This window comes from Bactrocera latifrons, unplaced genomic scaffold (assembly GCF_001853355.1).
Source record: "Bactrocera latifrons isolate USDA-ARS-PBARC rearing strain unplaced genomic scaffold, ASM185335v1 scaffold_59, whole genome shotgun sequence".
Classification (NCBI taxonomy): Eukaryota; Metazoa; Arthropoda; class Insecta; order Diptera; family Tephritidae; genus Bactrocera; species Bactrocera latifrons.
The window spans coordinates 892,131-917,955 of NW_017537256.1; the positions used below are offsets into that span (position 1 = coordinate 892,131).

The 25,825-nt window shown below is 38.1% G+C and overlaps 2 protein-coding genes across 4 annotated transcripts in view; one reads left to right on the forward strand and one right to left on the reverse strand.

Moving 5' to 3' along the window:
- The window catches only part of LOC108974770 (RNA-binding protein 25), a 30,799-nt gene extending 15,628 nt beyond the window's left edge, over window positions 1-15,171 (reverse strand). The window contains exons 1-2 of one of the 3 annotated variants that reach the window (XM_018942799.1): window positions 14,857-15,171; window positions 14,523-14,608 (exon numbers count right to left, since the gene is read on the reverse strand). In XM_018942799.1, coding sequence (XP_018798344.1) covers window positions 14,523-14,608; window positions 14,857-14,907 — 137 coding nt within the window. In that variant the 5' untranslated portion in view covers window positions 14,908-15,171. Of the gene's footprint in view, window positions 1-14,522; window positions 14,700-14,856 lie in introns of those variants that run through there. The other 2 variants (XM_018942800.1, XM_018942798.1) reach the window with 2 other exon arrangements.
- A 4,789-nt stretch (window positions 15,172-19,960) lies between these two features.
- Window positions 19,961-21,348, forward strand: LOC108974764 (adult cuticle protein 1-like). Its single transcript, XM_018942792.1, has 2 exons — window positions 19,961-20,068; window positions 20,532-21,348. The coding sequence occupies exons 1-2, from the start codon at window positions 20,063-20,065 to the stop codon at window positions 20,856-20,858; spliced, it is 333 nt and encodes a 110-aa protein (XP_018798337.1). The 5' UTR covers window positions 19,961-20,062; the 3' UTR covers window positions 20,859-21,348.
- The last annotated feature ends 4,477 nt before the right edge of the window (window positions 21,349-25,825 follow it).

Consider the following 25,825-nt stretch of genomic DNA (forward strand, 5'->3'; position numbering starts at 1 on the left):
GGTCTAAGTTGTTAATGACACACGACTGACACGTTGCGCCAGTCACTGTCATACGAGTAGCTGCGTTGGCAGTTAACTAAACGAGATCGTTATATCGCTATAAAAATAAAATAAAATAAAATAAAATAAAATAAGAGAATAGTAACGGCAAAAACACTGTTCTCCTCTGCACATTCTGCGAATCCTTCATGCAAGGATTTTATTCCAACATGCTGTTGGATTTTATTGCATTTCCATTCGATGTTGTTTACTTTTGTTTTGCGATTTGTTATTACATCCTTTTATTTTAGTTTTGTTTTTGCCAACAGACAGTGTATTCCTCTTTCGTTCTTGGAATGAAGCGGAGGCGCAGGGCGCGTGTGGCAGCGTATGCAAAAATATTGTTTACGGTGATGTGGCATGAAATCTCTTCCCCGTTGGCGTGAGTGACACAGCCAAAACATCAACAAAATGCTAGTTACCACAACTGTCGGTGCTCGTTGGGTGTGCGAGTGTAGCAACTAATAAAAATAACATGCGTATGTGGCAATTTGCATATGAGTATAAATATTATGTCCGCTTATAAGTGACTGGATTTGGATACCCATATGCGCTGGGAAATGCGTATATGACAATAAAAATGCCTGTTTTTATAATTAATGCCTGAAATATGCCCAAAATACGGCTGAGAATCAATAACCAAAATCTGGTACGTTTCTCGATTTCAAATAAGCACATTTTTTGAAGGTTCGAAGCCGTTGCAGAAGGTATGTACCTTTGTGTTTACGCTGGACGATTATCTATAACATTTTGTACCTGCAACTCAAAGCCTTTTTCTTCACAGAATATGACTTATGATGGAAATAATTAACAATAGCTTCAAGCTCTTTTCATATTAGACTCGTATGAGTGCTCAGTTAAAGCGAACTCGATGAAATACAAAGCTGATGAGCAATGTACGGAGGGCACAATTTTCCCAATTTCCTCCGTTTGGAGTTGATTCGAGGATTGCGTTCTGCCGTCGAACCTTTGGAGCTCCAGTGAGCTCAGCTGGCGCTGGTACTTGTGCGACTGCAAGATTCTTCTGGCCCAAAGTGAACCGTAAGAGGTCAACGAAACTGCAGTCTTAGCAAAGTCAATCTTGCCACAATTAAAGGGGTTCTGACTATACTCTGTCCAATAGGTTTATATACGAATATCTGCACAAGCGCGGTTCAACGATTTTGGGACAACCCTACGATCTAACATAATCTGGGGTCCCGAGATATGTATTTACAAATAAGTTGTTTATTCTACACCGATGAAGAAAATCTCTAATAAAGGTTTGAGAACAACTATAACAATTTTGCTTATAAATCCCTAATATAATATGTACCATATCTTCTTCTTCTTCATTGGCGTAGACACCCTTTAGGCGGTTATTGCCGAGTTTACAAAACCACCCCAGTTGTTCTTCCTTTTCACTTTTTGGCATCAATTGTAGATTACAAGGGTAGCCAGGTTGGGGTTTTTCACCTGGGCTTTTCATCAGATAGAGGTCTTTCTCTTCCTCTGCTTCTACCGGTCAAATACTCTACGAGCTCGAGTGTTTTCATCCAATCGGACGAAATAACCTAGCCGGCTTGTTTCTTAATTCGCTTAACTATGTCAATGTCGTCGTATATGGAGGAGAGAGCCTTGTGTAGAAGTTCATGGAAGTGAGGAAAGTTGTCTGAGAACCAGAAACGATTCTTTTAAATATGGCTCAAGCAGCTCACAAATTTCGGTCTTAGACCAAGTATCTTATTGTTAGCTAAATAACAAAAGTTTGAAGGTGAGCCAAAGTAAGAAGGCGAAACATCTTTCTCCAGGGTTGTGCGCTGGGTTTAGGACCTGTCACGAAAACTGACTGCAATGGTAATACAGTTATTACTATCTCCGAAATGCTGTCTTATTTTTAGAAAAATAAATAATAATATTTCCGTACTTCAAAGCAATCATTTACTTCCAATACTCCATTATTGTTGTTGTAATAAGCACATTTATTTACTATCAATACCTTTTCAAATTGAATTCTCACCTCGCGGTGTGCTGTATGACATTTGTTTCATTGCTAATTTTTTTGCATTTTATTTGATAACATTTGTTCTTATTGTCATTGAACTTTCACCCTTCAGTCATTTTGCATTGACTTGGTTTTTGCAACATTGCAAGCAGATTTGGTTTCACAAGTTGCTTTGTCTTTCAATTTGCGCTCTTAGTGGAATATAAAACCAGTGGAAGCACATTTATTGCTTTTAAAAACAGCTTCCCATTTCAAAACTAAAAGAAATAGCGTTTGAAAAGGAACTTCATGTATGGTGAAAAGAGTGTGCTCCAACTGAAGGAGTATTCATTACTTGATTTAATTATTTGCATTTTTTAAGTGCATCTTTTTCAAAGACCCAATTAGCGTACCTTCAGATTCCCTACCGCCTATTGACATACTTAAATGGAAATTACAAGAAAAGTATGATTTGTGACCCTCTGATATTGCAAACATAAGTAAACATTGTAACGTTGTACAACTAATCTCAAGATACAAACACAAAGTTTGTTGCGGAGGAAGAGCATTTCATGAGGCGTAAATAAATGATTCATTGATGGAACTCGACACTATTATGGAAACGATGGAAACGAGATTTTTAATAAACCGCCGTTAACCGCCTTTATCTGCCTCCGTACTTCAACAAGACCGTAGCATTTAACACATTTATAATTCATGCATAATTTAGGAATAAATATTTTAAGATTTTCAAAGGATTTAAAGAAATAATTAACTAAAGCTTCATATTGCAGAAATGTCACTTGTTTATTGCCCCATAAGCTAAAGTAATTTGTAACCGTCGTTCTATTTTATTTTTGTAACGGAAAAGCTTTTCTATTATTCCAGCTTTCTTGACCAAGCGCTTTTATGCGAGTGTGTAAGTAATTTGCTAGTTGGGAGCTTTTTTATGCGTTGTACGGCGTGGTTGGTGCATTAGCTTATGGTCGTCAGCTATAAAAAAGCTTTACGTTTACACTGTAAAAATTGTTGTAACTGTTTTTAAAAAAGCTTATGCTTTGCATGGCTTCTTACTTCAAACAGTGTACTCAAAAATGTTTTAAAGTTTTGGTTTAAGGACAAACAGTTTGGATAAATGTTTTACAGTTTAATTGAGTGAAGTATGATAAGTTTTTCGGTGAAAACTTGATAAGGTATCGCCACAAAATTTAGCATAGATTACACAGCTCTACAGTTACCACTATTCTGGTTGCGTAGATATATTAGCAATCAATGGCGTTGGAGCGGACGTTCCATAGCCCAACCATGAAGCTTTTTTGTAGAATATGGTATGGTGGAATATACCGCACACTCTGCGCCAACTACCATGGAATAAGCTTCCATCGCATTTAAGGTTCTATCGAGCGTATATGAAAGATTAAAGCCCACCGTCAACGAACTGATTGGACCTTATCAGTGTAACTTTAGGCCTGGCAAATCAACAACTTACCGCTTATTCACCATCAAAGTCAAATCTTGGAAACGACCTGTGAAAAGAGGATTGACGCACACCGCCTCTTCTTCGATTTCAAAATGCTTTTGACAGCACGAAAAAGAGCTGCCTTTATGCTACGATGTCTGAATTTGGTATCGGCTGTGTGAAATGATGCTGAAAACTATCACGGATGGAGCTTTGTCAAGATCAGGAAGGACTTTTCCGAGACGTTCGACAAGAAAGGAGGTTTCAGGCAAGGCGACTTCCTATCGTGAGTCTTTTCAATCCACTGCTGGAGAAAATAGTTCGAGTTGCAGAGCGAATTATCATAAGTAAATGAAGCAAATGGTCATCAAACAAACAGTTATCGTACTTGGCTACCACGTCACTGTTGACAGTCATAACTTCGAAGTTGTAGATAATTTCGTTGGAATTAACATCAACCCCAACAACAACGACAGCTTCCAAATCCAACGCAGAATAACTCTTGCCAACAGGTACTACTTCAATTGAGAAAGCAATTAAGCTAAATCTTTCTCGACGAACAAAGTCCAAACTCTATAAGTCATTATTCCCGTCTTGCTGTATGGTGCACAGGCATGGACGATGACAACATCTGAGGAGACGACGCTATGAGTTTACGTGAGAAGTTTCTGCGGAAGATTAATACCAACCACATTGGCAACGGCAACGAATTAGGAGACGAAAATACTCCAGATTAGAAAGATTTCTACTCCGTTGGAAAGATCAGGTGGTAAAAATTTAAGAAGAAGAAAAAATAAAAATAAGGATTAAAAAATGACCAAGAGAAAATCTTAAAATTCATTGATAGTTCCATGAATTGTGGCTACAACTATGTATATCAAAAGTCGATTTTATATCTAAGGCAACAAAATCACTGTAGGCCAGTATTATTCGTGGCTACCATTTCTAAAGAAGATGTTCGATCAGACGACTATGGTATGTGGCTGCCATTTAAACTGATCGATCAAAATCGGGAAAAGTATCTTTTCTGAAAAGTATTATATGATAGCTTCGGAATAGCCTAAGTTATCGTTTTTCCTACTTTAAAACATTTTGTGTTCTAACGCTTAATAACTTAATTGTGTTGCAGTAAAAACATTAAAATATATTAAATGTTTATTACAATATTAAATTAATGCTCAATACAATAAAGACTGTTGCTTAGAGGACAGTGCGTATGAGTAGTTCTGAACGACTCGCTCGCCTTAGCTGTCTGTGAAATAAGCTAACTTATGCTTAAATGACTTTGGCATTCGTACGAGAAAATTAGAGAAAAAATATTTAAAATCAAGTATTTAAGAGTTAGTTAAGAGATAGTTATTAACATACAATCGTAACAACATCACTGTATTTTGAAACCGTTTGCAAAGTAGAAAATGAAAAATTGCGAAAATAGCAAGAGAACAGTTAGCAAAAATCATTTAGAGTTGCCGTTAATTTCACTTGAAAGTCTTAACTTAATTTTTCCATTTTGTTATATACTAATTAATAATTTAGTTTTTAATCTTTTCATACTTGCACTTCACCAAATCGTTGTATTCAGCCGGCAGCAGAACATACTCTGCATCTAGCGCTTCAGACTTCGTGCGTCGTCTCTGCTGCTTGCCATTGCCACACTTACTGCGCACAAATCGCACTTTACCAGCTGTTCTGCTCTTCGCGCGATTACTTTTGTTTTTGTTGTTGCTGGCGTGATGATCTCGACGCATAGTTGCAGCGCTAATGTCACCAAATTGCCGGCCAACACTCTCCATTGGCATTTTGCCACGCCCACTGCCGCTACCATCACCGGTGGCACCACTTTCCTCCTTATTGGCGACTGCCTTCTCGGCGAAACTGTCGCGCCGCCATGAAGGTGTTAGTGTGCGTATAATATTCTCAGTGTCACTGTAACCCTCATAATGATAGCGCTTACGCAAATTTAAACCGGAAAGAAATTCGAGCGTTTGCCACACATTCATTGTGTTCGTCTCGAAGAAGTGCTCATCGTCGACTGACCATTCACCAGGGTGTGTAATGCGATTTGCCAACATCATTGTGATGGTTGTGCCATTGGCGCCGTTGCTGTTGTTGCTGTGCTGTATTGTTGACGACGCTGTTGTGAGTAAAGAGTTCTGCGAAGACAGGCGTCTGCTGCCACGTGTATGAGGCATTGTGTGGCGCCGCTTGAAGGTGAAAACACAAAATTCTATTTTCGTTTAAATTGCGCGCCGTTACACGCTGCGATTGCTCACTTTTTTTGTGTTTTTCTGTTTTTTGCCACTGCACTTAGTTCATTTACAGTTTTGATTGGCACCACCAAGCAACTTTAATTTCGATTCCATTTTAAATGTAACTTTGTAATTGCAACTCGAATTGAGCACTAAATACGATTCGTATTCTACACAATCACATGCACAAACACACTCATATGCCACAGGCTGTCTCTGCCTTTTTACGCTGTGCTTTGTGCCGCGTTGCAACAATTTTGTGACGGCCTCAAGTCTATCACCGGCGCTTTTCACTTTGCGCTACTCGCGATCCTCACAACTTGCCTGCGCACATCCACTTTCGAAACTGTTGTCGTTTTCCTTGTTTTGACACTTTGACAGCAACACCTTGAAGCATGTCCCAACACGCCACTTTGCAGCACTTAGGCGCATACGTTGCCGTGACCAAACCCCGGGAGTTATCAATACCTTGTGGAGTGGGTGGGTGCTACGCAACAGTCAACAGTTGCGTGGCAGCAGGAAATTGTGTGTATGGAAATCCAATCTACACAGTGCTTTTCAATGAGCTCACATGCATATCTACATATATATGTACTTACATATAAATTTATATAATAAAGTATATTTTTAAAATCATTCAAGCTTGCTGTGAGGAATTTAAGCTCAACATATCAAGTATGTGGCAGCTGGATTAAAATCACAGATAGTCTTAAAATAAAACGCAAAATATTTAATTATTCATCAATATTTATTTTTCGCCTTCAAAGTAATCCCCACCAGATTTAATAGAGTGGAGTCGACGAGTGCTCCAGTCCTCCAACACTTTTCATAAGCACTTTTTTGGATGGCCTTTAGCTGCTTCAGTTCAAATGGAACCAAATTTGATGAATACGGTGGTTGAACGATGGTATGCCGGTATGATAAATTCGGTCATAATCGAACACTTTTTTAAAAATTTAAGTTTTATCGGGACGAGTCGAGCAAGTACGAGTTTCATATCCGGATGGATATTTCCACCAAAATCATTCCAACGGATTCACGAGAGATGTCGAGCTCTCTTGCAGTGAACAAGAGTCACACAAGTCACACAGTTAAATAGGTCGAAGGTCGCCCAGAACGGGGGCATGTTTTCAACGATCTCTCGACCGTCTTTGAAGGCTTTGCACCACTTGTTGGCTTCTGTTTTTTGATAAATCTGAATCATAGTAAGGCTTTTCCAATATTCGCAATGATTCCGAACACGAAATTTGTTTTGTACAATCCACGTATTGGCAGACTACCGACTGTCTGCTAGTGCTGATATAGAAGGCATTTTAATAGATCGCCTGAGTCATAACATATTGGGCACGCGAAATCTGTGGGTGCAATGGGTACCGCATTTGCTCAATCCGGACAACAAGTGCAACCTCAAGACGACTTCACATCTATGTTTGGATTGGTTTAAGCGCAATTTTAAGAAATTTGTTTCATAACCATCTCCGAAACATGCATGCGCTCGAACACAGCATGGAAGAATCGAAACTTCGGACTTCATCCGACGGACCTGTTCCGTAAAGGCGGGATGCGGTATGAACCACATCGTCTACTTACCATATTTGGTGAAGTGAAAAATCGTCTACTAGCATTTCAACACAGACATCCACCTTCGCAATCGCCATGGCGTAATTGATTGAATTAAGCAATGAACAGCTGACCCATCCAGCGTCATCCATATTTGGCGACTGTTCACCGTGGACGGCTCCAAGTGGCTCTTATGTTCATGTTTCTGCTGCATTTAATAGGAAGGGAATAAAGACGAGGCTTGTAGAGCCTAATTTTATTTAGTCGAGAGAGGAAATTGTCTACTGTTCCCAAAGAGGCACTTGTTGACAAGAATTATACTGCGCTTGATCTCCAGATTAGATTGTTGGCGGAATTTATGCTGTCTAGATACTTTTTCTTTATTTATAGCCGAGTTTACAATAGCGCGCCAATCGTTCTTACTTTTCGCAGTTTGGCGCCATTTGGAAATTCCAAGCATAGCCGGATCCTTTTCCAACAGGTCTTTCCAACGGAGGGGTGGTCTTACTGGTCCTCTGCTTCCCCCAGCGGGAACTGCGTCGAATACTCTCAAAGCTGAAGTGTTTTCATCTATTTGGACGACATAACCAAGCCAGCGTAGCCGCTGTGACTTAATTCTCTGAACTGTGTTCGTAAATCAAAAACTCGTAACGATGACTCATCAGATGTTGTCATCATCTATGCCTCTGCGTCATAAGCAATACAGGAATAATAAGGAACTTATAGAGTTTGGTCTTTGACGGTCGAGAGAGATACTACTTCCATTAAATCCTCACGGAAGTCATAAAATAATTGTCAAATGAAATGCGTTTCAGAGCAGCCAATTAAAAAGTCATTTGCTGAATTTCCTGCTTTCCATTTTAATACCCTCCCATAACAATATTTAGTTTGATCAAAATCGAATACACAGTACTCAATCGAATCCAAAATAAGTAGCGACACACAGTAGTCGCAATTTGCGAGTTGAGAGCTGCAAGCGTCGACGCGTGGCGTGACTGCACGTGACTTTTAGCTAAATTAACACCCTCCGAAAAAAGAAACAAAAATGAGGGATAATAAAAAAAACTATATGCAAATATACGTACGTAATGTTTGTGCGGCACGACACACTTGAAGAATTTGTCGACAATTGAAAGCGAAAGGAAAAAACTTTTGCCTGCCGTCGTCGTTGTCGGCGTTGGCGCCTCAGGTGAAAGTTTGCGAAAAGCTGTAAATTAAATGTTCGTTGTTTGTTCGCGTTTTTTATGACCCTTTTGAGTGCTAGTGTTGCTTTTATATGCCACCGCTGTTTTACGTTGTAGGTATCTGGTGAACGAACAGTGATTGTTATTTGCTGCCGCAAAGTGTTCATAGCGACGCATAACTTACAACACGTTGTTGCTTTGTTGCTAAAAACAGTGTGTCACAGTGCGGCAAGTTGCCTGGCTAATAATGCCGCCCCGCGGTTTGCGTCTGGGTGGAGCGGTGTGGCGTCGCATGGCGTGCCGCGGGGCGTGCTAGCCGCCGAATGTTTGGGCGCGAGCGCACACTTGCACTCACACAAACGTACAGGCTTGTGGCTACACGAAAGTGTGGCAGCCGAAATGCCAGCACGTACCAAATGCACTTGGTGGGCGTTGTCGGTCACAAGGGAAACTCAAAAAAACAAAACCAATAAAAAAAAAAAACAAAAAACGATATAAAAGGTTGCTATTATAACGGCAAACTGAAATGCAAATTGATTTCCTCGCATTTTTGTTGCACTTTGCATGCGATTTTTTGGTGCGGGGGAAGCGGATGAATAGTTGCAGTTTTGATTAAACTTTAATTTGATTTAAAGTTATGGCTGGAGCAAGCGTAGGTACTTGTTGTCATACAAAAGGGCAAATAATATACATATATGTATGTTTGCCTAAAAATTTAGTAATATTTCGTACGGAGTCATTAATCTTAAAGTGAGTGTTGTAGTAGTTTGGAAATAAAACTTTGAAGGACTTAAAGTAAATCTAAAAAATTCATTATACCCTGAACAATATACCAATGAAATTTGTGAATTTTATGGAGACGATGCTGTATCAGTTCGTGTAGCACAACAATGGTTCGATCGCTTCCGTTGTGGAAATTTCGATGTGAAAGACGAACCTTGCTCTGGTCGACCTATCCTTGAAAAAGTCGATGAAATTATGAAAAAGATTGGCCMGGACCGTCACATAAGCAGTCATGACATCGCTAAGGAATTTAAGATTCATCATCATGCGGTTTTAAACCATTTAAAAAAGCTGGCTGCAAAAAGATTCTCGACATTTGGGTACCACCTGACTTGTATGTGAAAAATTTAATGGACTGAATTAACATCTGCGATTATTTGCTGCAACTAAATGAAATCGAAAAATTTCTGAAGCGAATGGTAACAGGATCAAATACGATAAGAATGCTCGAAAAAGATCATGATCCAAGCAAGGTGAAGTTCAACAAATGGTCGCAAAGCTAGGATTGACGGGTCGACAGGTTAAGCTGAGTGTTTTGCTGTCAACGAGTAATGAGGTTGAAGCAAGCAATTGGAAAAAAACGGCCAGAACTGATCAACAGAAAGGGCTTCGTCTTTCATCAGGACAACGCTAGACCATACACGTCTTTGATGACTCGTCAAAAACTGGAAGAGCTCGACTTGGGAAGTTTTGATGCATTCACCATATAACACTGACCTTGCACCGGATTACCACTTGTTTCGGTCAATGCAGAACTCTCTTAATCGAGTAAAGTTGGCTTCAAAAGAAGCCTGTGAAAATTACATGTCGCAGTTTTTCGCCGAAAAACCAAAAAAGTTGTACACTGATGGAATAATGTCTCTAGCGGAAAAATGGCAAAGAGTGGTGGACCAAAATGGTACATTTTTGATTCATTATAAATAAAAAAAAAAATTAAGTTTGATTAGAAATATGAAAAGACTCGACTACCCAATAGAACTATCTTGGAAATTTTAAAAATATTCGATGTTAGGTTTTTTAATTTGCAAAAAAATTACCTTGATTATTTCAGAGCGAAAATTTTCAATGGGAGTTAAATATTGTCTTCTTGAAATTATTTATTTAGTTGAGCATGAAATGCCCCTCTCGACTTTTCATCTTACTTATAAACTTCACTAATCACAGACTTGTTCCAAGGTACGACACCCGAACTACAAAATTTTTATAAACTCAAGAATGAAGACACCCTCTTCGCGAATAAATTTTGCTTTCTTATGTTATTTCAACTTCTGTTTATATATATATATACATTACCATCCAAACTTTTTCAACCCCTCAATATGAAAATGTTTTGATATATTTACCTACTAACACCTGCACTTGATCGTTCAAATACTTAATGAAATTTATTGAATTTCGTACAATCAATCCATCGCCAAATTAGTGACTTCTAATGACTGTGCCAACGAACTGCGCGCGCGAGTACGACAAGACCAACAGCCAAACGCTGGCGTAGAGTGTGTCCATTGCCACGCCGCCAGCTGCTTTGATTATGATGCAATTTTCAACAGATTTTACATCACGTTGCCACAAACTGGCCAGATCTATGCCGTATGCGCATACATATGCTCGCATTTGTTGTTGTTTGTGCCAAGTTGCGGCCACAACATAACTCCCAATCATTTGGCCAGGCAGGCAGCCTTGGGTGGGGCGCGTACCAAAGATAATGCGACTACGAGTTGATTATACTCGTACACATTGTTGAGTGGCGCAACAAAATAAAAAGTAAACAATAGCGCGCTGCGAAAACTTTATAGAATATAAGAAATTTATGTTACGAAATTCGCTTGGCTGGTGATAAAGGAAATTCCACTTATAGCTCAAGTTGTTTTTTTTTTTTTTGTTGCAGCGAAATTCCTTTTATAAGCAGCGTTCAAATTTATTGTTTGGCTAAAATTTATTTTATACAATTTATGACACCACAAATTGACAAGCGAACGGCTTGGTGTGGAAAGTAAAATAAATAAAATAAACGGGTTTAGTAAGAACGCCAAAGGCATATATTTGTGTGTATGTATGCATACTTAGTTGGGAAATTGTTTGTACGCATAAGTGTTTATAGTCGCTGTAGAAAAGCAAGATCCAATACATTAGAGCTAAGTAGTAGTAATTTCGTCCGATCGCTGTCAGTTCGTGGTCGTCTGCAATAAACATGATGTTGCCGGTTGCCTGCGTCAGTTTTAAGGGTGTAATCATTTTTATTGCCCTTCTTGCTACTTGGATCAATGAATCTTAACTTATTAAAAGAAAATGCCCAGGAGGAAATGTCGGAGAATTTTTTCTTTTGTGCATGTTCTTTTTCCCCCCAAGAACGTATAAATTCATCGGATGCACTGAATCCTTATTTCATAAAAGTGAGACTCGCTAGCGGAATCAATAACATTTAGATTCCCACTGATCAAACTGGCTCACGGAAAGGGAGCCGGAATTTATTGCCCGTAGCTGGATCTCAGGCAACTCTACAAGCTTCCTCAATACTACACCATTTTCCAGGGAAAGAATTTTGCCTTCAAAAAAGCGACCGAGGTAGCTAACAACGCAGAAACAACATAAAGAAGAATATAGGTAATCGTCGATAGTCAAGCGGCAATTTAGCAATAATTTCACATCGTAATGACAGATAATGTCCTTAGAAGCAAAGAATCAGTAGCTGTGTTGGCTGCCGAGAAGCGGCTGTATATCGTTCCTTTTTCATCAGGACAATGCACCGTGTCACAAAGACATTTTTGCAATGGCTAAAATCCATGAATTAAAGTTCGAATTGTTGGAGCGTCCACCGTATTCACCAAATTTGCCCGCCAGCGACTTCCATTTGTTTTCAGAACTCATAAAATGTAAGCTTGGCAAGCGTTTTTCATCAAATGAAGAAGCTGTTGAAGTGTTTTTTGCAGACCTTCCGGATTCTCATTTCAGGGATGAAATTCACAGATTGGAGGATCATTGGTGCAAGTCCAGGGAGATACTGAATAATAAAGTGTATTTTGAATCATAAAATTGTGTTTTTCTTATCAAACGACAAAACTTTTTGAATAACCTGGTATATATAGGATTCCAGATAACAAAATATGTAAATCCGAGAAACGAAACAGCTGATGAGATTGCCAAAAATGTTATTTGTCTGGCTACCGAATCAGTACAGGAAATATAGAAGTCGCTTAAATTGATATACAATAAAATTTCCGAAAGGGTTGACAGTCGGATCAGAATAAGATGGAAAGCCTTCATGACATGCACGATGACTAAAATCGTGAGCGACAGCTCCGAAGGGAAACACGCATGTTTTTCACTTACACGGTCTTGACAGCACTTCAGGACAGTTGTTGGATGGGCATAAGTAAAGACGATAAATGCAAAAGGTGCAGGGAAGTAGCCATAAGCCATTTTATGCTCCTGTCCAGCATTATAATGAGGCATATCAAGCAGCTTTGCAAGTTAAGGGACTAGATGAGGTATCAAAATAAGATAACAATTCGCTCTTAAAATTCGCAAAAAACGTTGACCTCCTACATGACGAATACATCAGTTCAAATTAAGCTGAACATTCAGCTGGTATTATTAAGAACCACTTGGTCGATGTATGACGTGGCAGTCGGGCATATAACCTTACTTAACATAACCTAACCTATATAAACGATCGTTCCCAATCAAGTCTTTGCATGCAAAACTTTTTTATTTGACACGATATCTTCACTAAATTTGGTCAGAGGTTATTATTCAAGGCAATGTCACATGCTCCGAACAAATTGTATAAATCGGACCACAACGACAAATAGCTGCAGTATCAAATGTAGGGAAAGCTACAAAAATAGTCATGTTAATAGTGATCCACATATAAATCCTGGTCCGCTACGGTTACTTAGACGCCTGCTATTAGAACGGAGCATTAACCTATCGTCCCCTTAATCCCGACGGTCAGCTTTCAAACTCGATTACGACGTTATTGTTCGTTAACAGCCATACTTTGGAATTTTTTAAAGAATATATAATCATTATCACGTCACGTTGTTTTGTCCGCGATGGACTAATAAACTACTGAATCGATTTTAGTAAAATTTAGCACACTGTGTCCAGTTCGAGCAAACTTAGATGATAGGATAGTAAAAACAATTCAGAAATAAAAAATGCAGTGAAAGCTCGATTAAATAGACGCTCTATTAAGCATACAACTCTATTAACTGGATAGAAAGGCTGGTAACCAGACTTTGATACATCAGCCTTGGATTCTTATACCGACAAAAACCTTTTCGCCTTTATTCGCTAATATAATTTTCACCGTATTGAATAGTTTATTATATGAATGATAGTATAAAATGTATACCACAGCAACGGGTGGCCGGATTACCTAGTAATTAAAACAATATATTAAATACTTGATTCGAATAAAATGGAAAATGAACATTTCCTTTGGGAATGAATCTACAAAGAGCTTTTGACAAAAAAAAAAGTTTAAAAGAAGCGGACTACGTTCTATGCTTTGTAATGACTACTATAGATATAGGAGGTAGAAGGGGATGTCAGGATGTAGAAAAAGAGAGATTATAAAACATCTTCTATGTAAAGCTCTATATATGAAAACAATCGATAAAGGGTTTCTTGGCGACGTCTCCAAGGTTGCACAGATCAATATATTCGTATTGATGAACTTCATCAGATACACGGGGTGGTTCAGAGAGAAACCATTAGTGTGAGGGGCCCTTAGTCTCGGTCGTATCACAGTGGTTCACCTAAAGGTTCAGATGCGTCATTAGACAGCCACTCTATCTACCTATCTAGCTACTTAACTAATACTTTCGAATCTAAAAATTTGCCTACAGGGATAAACGGAACTTTGTTGTATTTTTTGTTGCTAATTGCGGTAGAAATAACGCACATGCATAATAAAAAAATAAAGAAAATAAGAAATAATAAAATTCTGCATTAACGTTCTAACTTATTCCCCTGCCAAATTGTAGGCAATTTATGTCTTTGATTGATTTTCATTAACCGTCTCTCACTAGCAAAAAGAGTAATTGATATTACCTTTGATACTACATAGAGTCTACTAAATCGACTTCAACACAACGCAGTCGCATGAAAGCAATCACCATATCTAGGCCATTACTGGCATACCGAAATTTCAATCACACACGCTTTTTGTCACGCATAACGCGAAAAGCTTAGCCACCGCAGGAAACAGACAAATTAGCGCAGTCACCAATGCAATAATAAAGCGAAAAAAATATTAAAAAGCTAAAGCAAATACTTACGCCACAACAACGTCAGGATCCTCCCACCAGTTCTTAGTAGTTGGTTCTAGCAGCAAGCTCACACCGCGCCATCCTTTCGTGCGTGGCTGTATGCGAGATAAACGCGGCGTTTCAGAGAAACTTATTAACGTTATGCGCTTCTTTTTAGACATTTTTGTATGCGTGTGATGTATGTGTTTAAAGGATATTTTTACTAAACTGCCAAGAGAAATCATTAAATTCACTAAGGTTGCTTTTGGTAGTTTTAATGAAAATGCCTGCCTGTATCCTGCGTCGTTCGTTGTGTGAATAGGGGTATGTGTGAGTTTGTATGTGAGCAAATAGTTTTACGCACCCGTGAACGCTGTTTTCCTTTGATTTTTTCGCTGAATACTAAACGCGCCATACTTGTTCCGTCCTTATGTTTTTAGCTATGCTAGTTTACAACAGCAAAAACCACACTTGTATTTAGCTAGCACATACGCGTTGAGACTTGGCGAAAGCATATAAATATACTGTATGTTGTTACTTATGCGTGCTTGCACAAAACTTATATCACCACAAAACACTAACGCGTCGATTTTGTTGCTTCTTTGTATTAAGCAAATTATGCTAATTTATTAGAGAATATATATAAAAAAGTATAAAAAAAAAATACAAATGCACTATTTATTACAATAAAATCGTCTTATCAATAGATTTGGCATGTATTTTTGTTTTCGAAATTATGAAAGACAATTGAAGTATAAAAATTTTGACATGTTACACAGACGTAAAGTTTGACTGGGTCTGCTTAGAAATAAAATGTTGGAAATTCGAACAAAAAATAATATGTTGTTAGCATGTAATGATTACAAATTGCAACGTCGGTAGAATAGAAAAATTACTCTAAGTTAGTTTATGTTAGGTTAAACGGTTGATTCAGGAATGATCCCACGTGGACAGCTTAGAACGTCCGTTGTGGTACTTATAAACTCCTAAAAAATGGTAGGACTCTTACAGATCGACAAAGCGCTTTGAGCACGTCATAAATTTGTTGAGACAGCTAGCATCAGTTTTGGCTATGACTTCTGATTCACCGAAGGTAAGGTTACTCGATCGTGCAAGGCCTGGATAATGGAGGAGAATGTACCTGGAGGTTTCCACCTCACCCTTATTCATACAACTTTGACATCTGGCTTTCAACACGATTTTAAACCTTGCCGTATGAATGCCTATTAGACAGTGTGCGGGAAGTTCAACTTTACAGGGCAGGAGCTTCAGTAAACGGTTTGTGAACTGATTGTTGTTGTTGTGGTAGCGGCAGAAATCTGCCAAGTTGACAGTCTTTGGTCGGATAAAAATCTGTGTTCATTCCGCTTACGTAGAACCGACTGTCGTGTGAACTGACGGGTCGTCGACGAGCGCCTCTTAAGCGTACGCGAAGTCTATTTATCCAGTGCTAAAACGTAAGAAGCAAATGTAGTGCCAACTTCGTCTCATTTCGACGTGAGCGGAACAAGGATGTCCTCCTATGCCTAACTCATTAGCTTTGCAATGACCGGCTTAAAACAAAACTTGTGTCAAGACAGCTTAATTTTAAAAAGAACAATGTCTGTGTTCCTGTGTGTGAGTTATTACTTAAGCCACTTCTGAGTTTGACATGCTTTCGAAATATTATTTAGTTATTCGAACCATAGATGATTGTTTCGATCAAGGTTCATCGAAGCTATAATACCCTTCATAGCGGCAATTTTATAGCATAAAGTAGAAAAGATATATATTTTTGATTTTAATCAGTTAGTTTATATAGCAGTTATTGGGCTCCTGGCCCGATCTCAATAATTTATTCGTAGATTGTATAATTGTCAAGTAAAAAAGGCTTCCATACGAGGACTTGAGTTGTATCGATTAGTTTGTATCCTATAATGTTTTTAGCTATTTCTTCTTGAAGCTACCTCGTCAAATTAAAATGTTGAGTTTGTCTGGTATATAAATGGTACAGTGATTCGATATTGGTGGTTCCGACAAATCAATAGCTTCTTGATGTGGAAAGCTCCTTGAGTACTACATTAGAGTGCTACAACTTCTGTCCATTCTATTTTTATTTGATTAGACCAGCCTACTTGATTTACGCCATTTGCTTGTTCGATTCGGTACTCACTAATTTCTGTCGAATTTCATTTCGGACAGTATAAAAATGAGCATTCATGGTAGTGAAAGGGAATCCTAAATAAACGGCTTATAGTTAGAAGAATTTTGTTTGATCTTGGGTATATAAAATTCATGATCTGTAACCGGATATGTAGTCATTATTTTATATACTCTTAGTGAGTAATGAAAATGGAACTCAAAAAGTAGTGAAAGGCTTCTGACGGAGAACTTAGACAATAGTTATTAAAATAAATGTATGCTGAAAGGGAGTGTCTGGTAAATTAAACCATAAATCTATTTTATTATTACTTACGCCAATAAACGCCCACACATTTATTATGTATAAAATGTACATTGTAGTAGTTTGAATTAAGCATTTATCGATGCAATTAAGTTCAACCATTCATTTTCTGCATACCAATTGCTTTATATAATGTTGTGTTGTGATTTTTAATATAAAGTGATTTTGAAAAGCCTTTGGAATAGTGTATAGTAATATATTATTATCATAAAGAGAGTTGGACATAACCTAAAATTTTGCTATTCCCTTGAATATTAGAGATTATATTCCAAAAAGTTCACCCCAAAGCTCAAAGTTCATACGAAGTATGAAACACCTAAAGCAAACCCTGTAAAGTGTATATTTGAATGATCAGAGTGTCCAGCTGCGTAGATTTAGCCATGTTCATCTGTCTGTCAGTCTATCTGTATATACGCGAACTAGTTCCTCAGTTTTTGAGACATTATTCTGAAATCTTTCATATGAATAGAAGCTGCACATTTGCCAGAATTCCGGATATCAAGATTATTGCGTATATCAACTATACAAACTGAACGAACGAAATCAACATTTTTTGTTTAACGAGTCTTCCTTAAGAAAATTTCCAAACTGACCGACCAAAATTGAGATAAGGATCTTTCTATCCTGTTATGTGAAGGTATGCATTTATCAAGCTTTTTGAGTGATCTGACATCTTTGCGAGACAAATARATATAATTTTTTATCCACTAGAGACTTAAAGCTTTGAAATGCTTTATAGTTCTACAATTATTGTTTTTTACTCATATATTTTATTTTTAATAAGAAAGCTTACGAAAAATTAAAGAAACTGATGACAATGCAAAAAGTAAATATGGATTTGATTTATTTGTCCAAACCGTCAACGTTAAAGTGTTGCCTGCCAGTTAAAATTAACATTAACAATTCGAATATATTCTGAATTTTTTAAAGGAAAATATGAAATATAGCGTCGACGTTGTCTTGTTTGTTGTCAAGTACTTAGCTTGTTCGTCTGTCTGCGCAAACACTTATATACATGTTCAAACTATGTATGATATATAGGCGTGTGTATATTTTGTCACTCTGTGCGCCTGACTGTCCGCTTTCAACGGACGTATCGAATTGTCGCCGCACTTGAATTATTACATAAGTATATTAAGCATATATACGTAACAGATCAATTGAAAAGTCCCCGGCCTTACCAGAATTAAATCCATATGAGCACCGAAGGCGGTGAACGCAGCAGAAAAACCCCAAAAATAAGTTTGATCACACTATAGTGAAATTTTTCGCACTGTCAAGGTGTCAATCCAACATGTACATCTTATCATTCACGAATATTTGTGTAAGAGAAAGCTCTGTGCAAAGTGGATGCCGCGAAGGCACACTTTTGACCAAAACTAACAACGAGTTGATGGTTCGGAGCAGTGTTTGGAGATGATCAGATGCCAATAACCCGAGTTTTTGCGCCGATATGTGACAATGGATGAAACATGGATCTATCATTTCACTCCCAAGTTCAATCGACAGTCATTCGAGTGGACTGCACACGATGAACCCGCTTGGTTATGGAGTCTGTGGTATGGGATATCCATGGAATAATTTTTACTGATTACTTTGAAAAAGGAAGACCATCAACGGAGACTACTACATTTCCACGATAGTCCGTCTACGAGTCTACGTAACCGGAACGGCCCGGCTTTTGTATCCTACCAAGTACTGTCAAATTGCCAGAATTCTACCACTACAATAACAACAACATGGCGTTATTGGACCGTTTGAAGAACGAAATCGACAAAAACCAAAAAAAAAAACGGTCGGATTTGAAGAAAAATGTTGTGTCATTAAGCGAAATTTCATGATTTGGGCGCACCGTATTCTCTAGATCTGGCTTCCAGCGACTATTTCTTTCAGATCTGAAAAGAGTACTCACTGGAAAGAAATCTTCGTCCGATGAAGAGATACATGTCGAAACTGAGACCTATTTTAAAGCAAATGACAAATTGTTACACAAAAATGGCATAGTTGGAGGGTCATTATAATTGGTGTATCGCCCGTCAACGGGAGTATGTAGAATGAGAAAACGAATTTTGCTAAAAAAATTTGCCTTACTATGGTAGGCCGGGGACTTTTCAATTGAGCTATATATGAGTAGCTGGTGCTGCTTCTGAAACGGAAAGTGATCTTACCAGAATTGGCAGATCGAATAGTTAAGCAAGCAGTACAAAGTAACAGTAATTGTAGGAGCGCGTATAAAGGTACATATGTGTGTAGACGTACACAGTTTATTTGTGTGTATGTATGTGCATAGTTTTAAGCTTCATAATGCACACGTGTAACTCTAAGCAGGGTTACGCAAGTATACAAATCTACATATTGATCTAATTAAGTATAATTTAAACACCCATCCAGCTACCAGGTCGCATTCTCAAGCACACACATGTATGACATACTTATAAATTTGCATACGTATGTGTATGAATGTAGATGCGGACGACCCCGAACTTGAGTCGCCTTTGACGTAGTTTTGACCAGCTTTGTCGCCAGCGGCGGGTTTAAACATCCACGGTGTCTTAAACCCTCACATTTGTGCTTGCAAGTGTGTGCTCGTGTGTGGCGTTGGTGGACGAGATCTTGACATTATTACTTTAAGACGACATAAAGGTAGTTTCCGCGTCACCCATTTATCAGCAGCCCATTTATGTAGATATTTCTATACGCGCAGTCGCCATTGCCACTGATTCGCTATTAATTTGCCATTGAAAAGCAGAACTGGTACTGGATTAAAATGTCGAGTTTTATTATTTTTTTTTGCTTATGCCTCGGTATTTTTATAAAAAATTGTCCATTGTATAATGTACGAGTTCATACAATAGCTAAGTGCAAAAGTGTTCACATACTTTGCAAAGCGTTCACATACTTACATACTCCGTTTGTACATACATATGACGTATGTGTAGCAAACTGTATGTTTCAGCGCGACATGGAAGAAAAATGTATAACATTTCTGAAATAGCGGCATAATGCTAATCAAGAAGTATAAAAGATCACCTGAGTGCTAAGATTGATCATAGTAAGAATTCAAGCTTCGAGCTGTTAAGAAAGTTCATTTGAACCAACAATCACAAAACCTCATAAAATAAGCAACATGAAGGTGAGCAAAGAAAAAGGATATACATAAACAAGAGTGTTTCCGGATAAAAAATATTGATATAAAATAGTTTTGTGTGTTCCTGTGAAGTTTCTATAATATTTATTTAATAATAGTGTTAAAAAGAAAGATTTACTGGGCAACAAAAACGAATCTGTGTACAAAAGTGAAAACAAAATTGCAACAAAATTCTCTTAATTTGTCGATATTTTGAAAGGGCTGATAACATATAGTTTTAATATAGGCTATGAAGCCTCCTCAGTTAAAGATTTTAGATAGCTAAAGCTTAAACGCAAAATAAATTAAGATCTTAGTTAAATTAAAACAAAAAAAAACCTAATTTACGATTTGGGCAAAAATTTTTATGTTAAAAATATAAAGAAAATAACATGTATATAATTTTGAATAATATCTACTCATTCTAGAAATAACAATACATAACCATTTCTCTCATCTCACTTTCTAGTTCGCCGTTTCCGTAGTCTTGTTCGCTTTGGCCCTTGGTGCTGCCCACTGCTCGGTCGTACCATTGATCAGTCAAATCAATGGCGCCGTTTTGGCCTCACCACTTGGTTCCGTTGCGGTACATGCCGCCGCCGTGCCCGCTGTTGTAGCTGCCCCAGCACCAGTACAGATCATCACCGCTCCTGCCGTGGTAGCTGCTCCCGCTGTCGTGGCCGCTGAAGGCACCTATGTGGCCAAGACCCGTGGCGCTGTACATGTGGCACCATTGCCCGGTCACATACAATCGGCAGCATCAGTGAATTTGCAACCAGCTCCAGGCACTCTCTAAATAATTATTTAACCGATAGTTACGAGTAAAAAAAAAAAAAAAATGCGTTTCGAACGGGAATATACGCACCTATTTTATACACTATAAATACACATACAACCATAATCTGGCCATATGCAATTTAACTGGTATACCTGCAACATGTTTACAATAATACATACATATATACATACATGACAATGAAATGATAAACACGAAATAATTTTAGTTTAATTAAACACTTTGGTAAACAAAATTGTCGCATTTCTTTTTATTTCTTTCAATCTCACATTATATCTCTATATGTCTATAATTGCACGTTCTATTTTACTAATGATTTTCTTTTTTACCATAAATGCACTGTGATATTGCATAATTATCTAAGTCAAATGCTCAATGCATAATCTTGCTTGTCACTGCCACTTTTTACATATTTCTTATTCAATACTTCTTTCCTAAACTGTTACTGTCAATTGGAATTGTTATCAAAATAAATACATATATACATTTATTTGAAGAAAAGCATAATTATTTTTTATTAATAGTCTTCCATTCATTCTCTATAACAATTTCTAATTATTTTCTCATGGCAGCAGTTCTGATTATTGAAAATCAAAAAAATAAAAAAAAGTTTTATTATTTTTTTCCTAAACATATGTTGCCTGTTGCCCGTGGAAACAGAGGGTTTAGGCAAAGAACCAGGGAAAGACACACCACGGACCCTGCTTCCAAGCAACGGTGTTACGAAGAGGAGATAAAGTTTACAAAAAGTTTAGGATTACTCTCGGCAGTAAGGTGGAGAAGAGTGATTCCACACTCGCTCTACTGCTAACGGGCAGAACTATCCAGTAATACATTGACGGCTCGAAAACACCGGAAGGTATTGAAGCAGGCATTGTGGGACTTCATACTAGATTATCCATACCATTGGGACGTTTTCCAAGCATCCTTCAAGCAGAAGTATTTGCTATAAGTCAGTGTGCAGGAATCAATCTCCACCGCAACTGTCGCAACCAGCCTATCGCTGTCCTTACGGTATTAAAGCGGCATATTTCAGCTTATGAGGTCAATTCGCTTTTAGTGGAGGAGTGTATAGGAAGGCCGAACCGCTTATCAGTTTGCAACCGTGTGCACCTGACCTCGGTGCCGGATCATAAATGGGTAGCCAATAATAAGCCGGCCGACGACCTAGCCCGCTCCATTTATGTGGACAGAGATTACATCATCTCAGTTGCGCTCAGAATGCCGGACCTTTGTGATCATTTGTGATATAGAAAAGGGCACACAAGTCCATAGGTCGCAGTGCAAATCCTCAATTTTCTACCTATCTATCTAAATTTCATTTTATGTTTTTGGAATCCTCTAAAAAGAACATAAAAACAAAATATAGACAATTACTCCCAAGTCCTCAATACTAAGGTGGCATTCATTATAATCCACATAAGAATTAATACCGATTTAATCGGCTAAATAAAAAAAAAAATTTAAATTGTTTTATCACTTGAAAATTTGTACGAAATTGTGAATGTAAGGAATCAAGATATGAGTCCCGTACATGTACAACGTCTACTAATATGGAAGATGTAATTTGGTCCATGGTTGTTTGCTGATTTGTGTAAAATATTGTAAGTATGTTCATAATGGAATACTTTGGAAGCCTTGCATGCAATGTGTGGCGACGCTTTTATTTCGAGAAATGGCTTTGACAAATTATTTTCTCGGAGGGTATGTTAAATCATAAGTAACGTAAATTATCCAGCAACGGTCGAGGGTTGGAAGGCAACATTCAGTGAACTATAGCCGAAAATAGCGAAAATAAGAGTCGGACAATAATTTGTCCCATCTAGCTTCTATAGCTATTCACTGAATATTTTGGCATTATTACCTCTGGTGGCCTGAACTTTGCGAACTTGACCATTGAATATACTTCGAAAGGTTTTGCATCAACTGAGTGTTTTCCAACAGGAATCAATGTATTTTTTTTTTTCAAGGTATGAAATTTGCTTTTTTACATTACAAACATGATAGCACTGATAGTCTTACTTTGAGACCAATAACTTTTAAACGTTTGATTGAAATGCTATGAAAATATATACACTATGTACGTAAGTGTTGTAGGTTCATTAAATCTCTCATATTTTACTATTAAATTAACACTGAAATGCAGAGACATAAATACAAATACACCGAAATAGGAAGTAAACCCTCATTGACTACGATAACAAAGAGCAAAATATTTGAAAAAATGTTTAACAAGCATTGATCCGCAAAAAAAAAAAAAATAACTTAATTGGCTAAACAAACATCGGAGCAACAAATGGTTACTAAAATAAACAAACACAGCGCACAATTGCATTTTCCAAACGCAATCTGGCGTAGACAAAAATAAAAACCACATATTCGTATTTACGGTCAAACTCATTGAGCAAAAAAACGAACATTTTTGAGATAAAAGCTCAAATAACAAAACAAAAACACGCACATACATTTATGATAAATAAAGTGGCTCGCATTGAATTTGCCAACTCAATGCGTACAAAACGCACACAGTTTGCTCGCGCATTGCCACAGATCGCAAGGAGAGGTGGGTGCTGGCGGTGTGGCGAGACTCGCGCGGTGTGTGCCTTTGCATTCATGCCAAAACTGCGTGTAAACCTGTCGCGCAGCTGTGCTGACCTCCAACGAGCCGGCAAGCACACATTCTGTCAAATCTCTCGCAGTTAGGCCGATTTGGTATGCTATCTGCCTCACCATACATATTTATGTAGGTTGATTGAACGCATGTGCGCCAAGCGCGACAATGACCGACCAGCACGCACGCAACTACAAGCGCGCCTATATATCAATATATATAAATATGTATATGTCACTGCCATTTACACATTGAACTTCAAATTTTGTAATTTTTCCCCGCCAATTTGTCAAGGCGTGTTTTGGTATACGCTGTGTCTTTCGAAAACGCGTAAAATACGGCGCGCGCTGCATGCACTTGAACTTGACCGTTGCAGCTGCAACATGTTGCATTGCGTGTGCAACAATTTTCTGCGTCGCCATTGAAATATTCAGCGCTAACGCATGCGCAAGTGCATTTTTTGGCGACTTTAGAAGAAGCAATGACAGTAAGTGGAGGAAGACAAACCAGCGGAAGCGGAGCGCCTGCGTAGTGTTGACGTGCTGTCACGCGCACACGGTGTCGGGTGCTGGGCGCGAGATTTATGTCAAATGTACGTGAGCGCGTTGGCGTGCCGGTGCCGGGTCTTATACAACGCCGCGCTGGTCTTTTGGGTTTGGCCGCGCCGCGCAGCCTAGTAACCAGACGGCAAAGCGCTGTTGCGGTTAACCAGGCAGTCAGTGTGTCAGCGAGTTGGCGGTCGAGTCGCGCAACTGCAAGCTGTAATGCGTTGCAAATTGCTTGCCGCCAGCGTTAAGTTATTGGTAGCACGATCAGCTATGCATGTAATATATGTACGAATACACATTTACATATGTATGTGTAAGCAATTGGTAGCAAAACAAGTTGGCGCGAGTGTTCAGCTGTACATGGGTCGCGTTTTTGCCTACAAGTGCGGCTATCAGCAAAAGTTGTTTATACGCTTGGGTGTTGTAAGTGCGCTATAAATATACATATATGTATGTATGTGTGCGTGTATATGTTTTTTGTTTGACAGTTTTATTAGAATTGTTATCATGTTTGTAATTACAATGGCTGCATATTACGCATATCTCAGCGCATTTGTTCAAGGAAATGCACAACATTCTTGGGCGCGGCGTGTAATGGCTGCTTTGTGCTTTTCAACTGAAAATTGAATTATAGCATTATTTCTTTTGCATTTTGTTTCGTTGTTTGAGTTGAATTGAATTTCGCAATGAATTAATGGTAACGGTTAATGGAGCAGGAAAGTCAGTCATGCAATTGAAATTTGTGAAATATTATTCTTAAAATATATAAGTACATACATATGTATTTTTGGTGTTATATACATGTGTATGGTATGTATAGAAGGTATGAAAGAAGTGTATTAAACCAGTTTATGCGTATTCTGAGCTGAAATTTATTAACTTTGCGATATATTATCAGTCAACCGCCAACTCTTTCATTTTCATCCAAAAAACTACATTTTTTTTTCAAAAACTGACCAATAGTTTTCAAATTCCCTTCAGTAGGTCAAAATGAACAATTTGTCGGCAGCTTTACATCAACTGTAGATTCAGACTCCGAGACCACTGTAGCGTGTTTCAAGCGGAGGATTTCCTGAAGAATCAAAGCTTTTGAAGGAGGTATGCACTGAACTTTTTATCGGATGGATCGAGGCTCAGGTGAGAATAGCTGGTGGAGTCTCCTATCGCGAGTTCTCCACAAACTACAACTTCAGACAACTATACCACTGTAGCGTCTTTCAAGCGAAAGTGACTGCCATCATAGTAGCCTTAGATGCAATCAATTAGCAAAACTGACCTTATTAGAAATAGCTTCAAATTTCTTCTAGTCGAAAAAGTCATTTCGTATTTTGTCAATAGATGTCGTTGCAGTTGTATATCTCAAATGCTACCAATCACATTGTGTCATACCATATAGTGTTGGAAAGACGAAATTTTAAGCTTTTTTAACAAGAAATAAAATAAAAAAAAATAAAAAAAATAAAAAAATTAATTCGGGGAAGTTGAAGTTAAAGCTGTTCAAAAATGAAAATAATGAAGAAATTCACTTTATTTTGAAATTTTTGTATAGAAGAAGAAGATGCCTCGCAAGTCGCCATTGAAATTTGTAAGTTTTACGGAGACGATGCTGCATCAGTTCGTGTAGCACGACAATGGCACTTTGATTAGAAATACGCAATATATTAGGCTTGTATGGATGCCCGGTCAGAGCGGATTAGCCGGAAACTGCTAGACCGATGGGTCAGTTTTTCCAAATATCATCTGATTGGACGCGGGTCTGTTTTTCCGATGTCTCCTCGCTTTGGACCTATAAATTTCCAGTGAGCTCA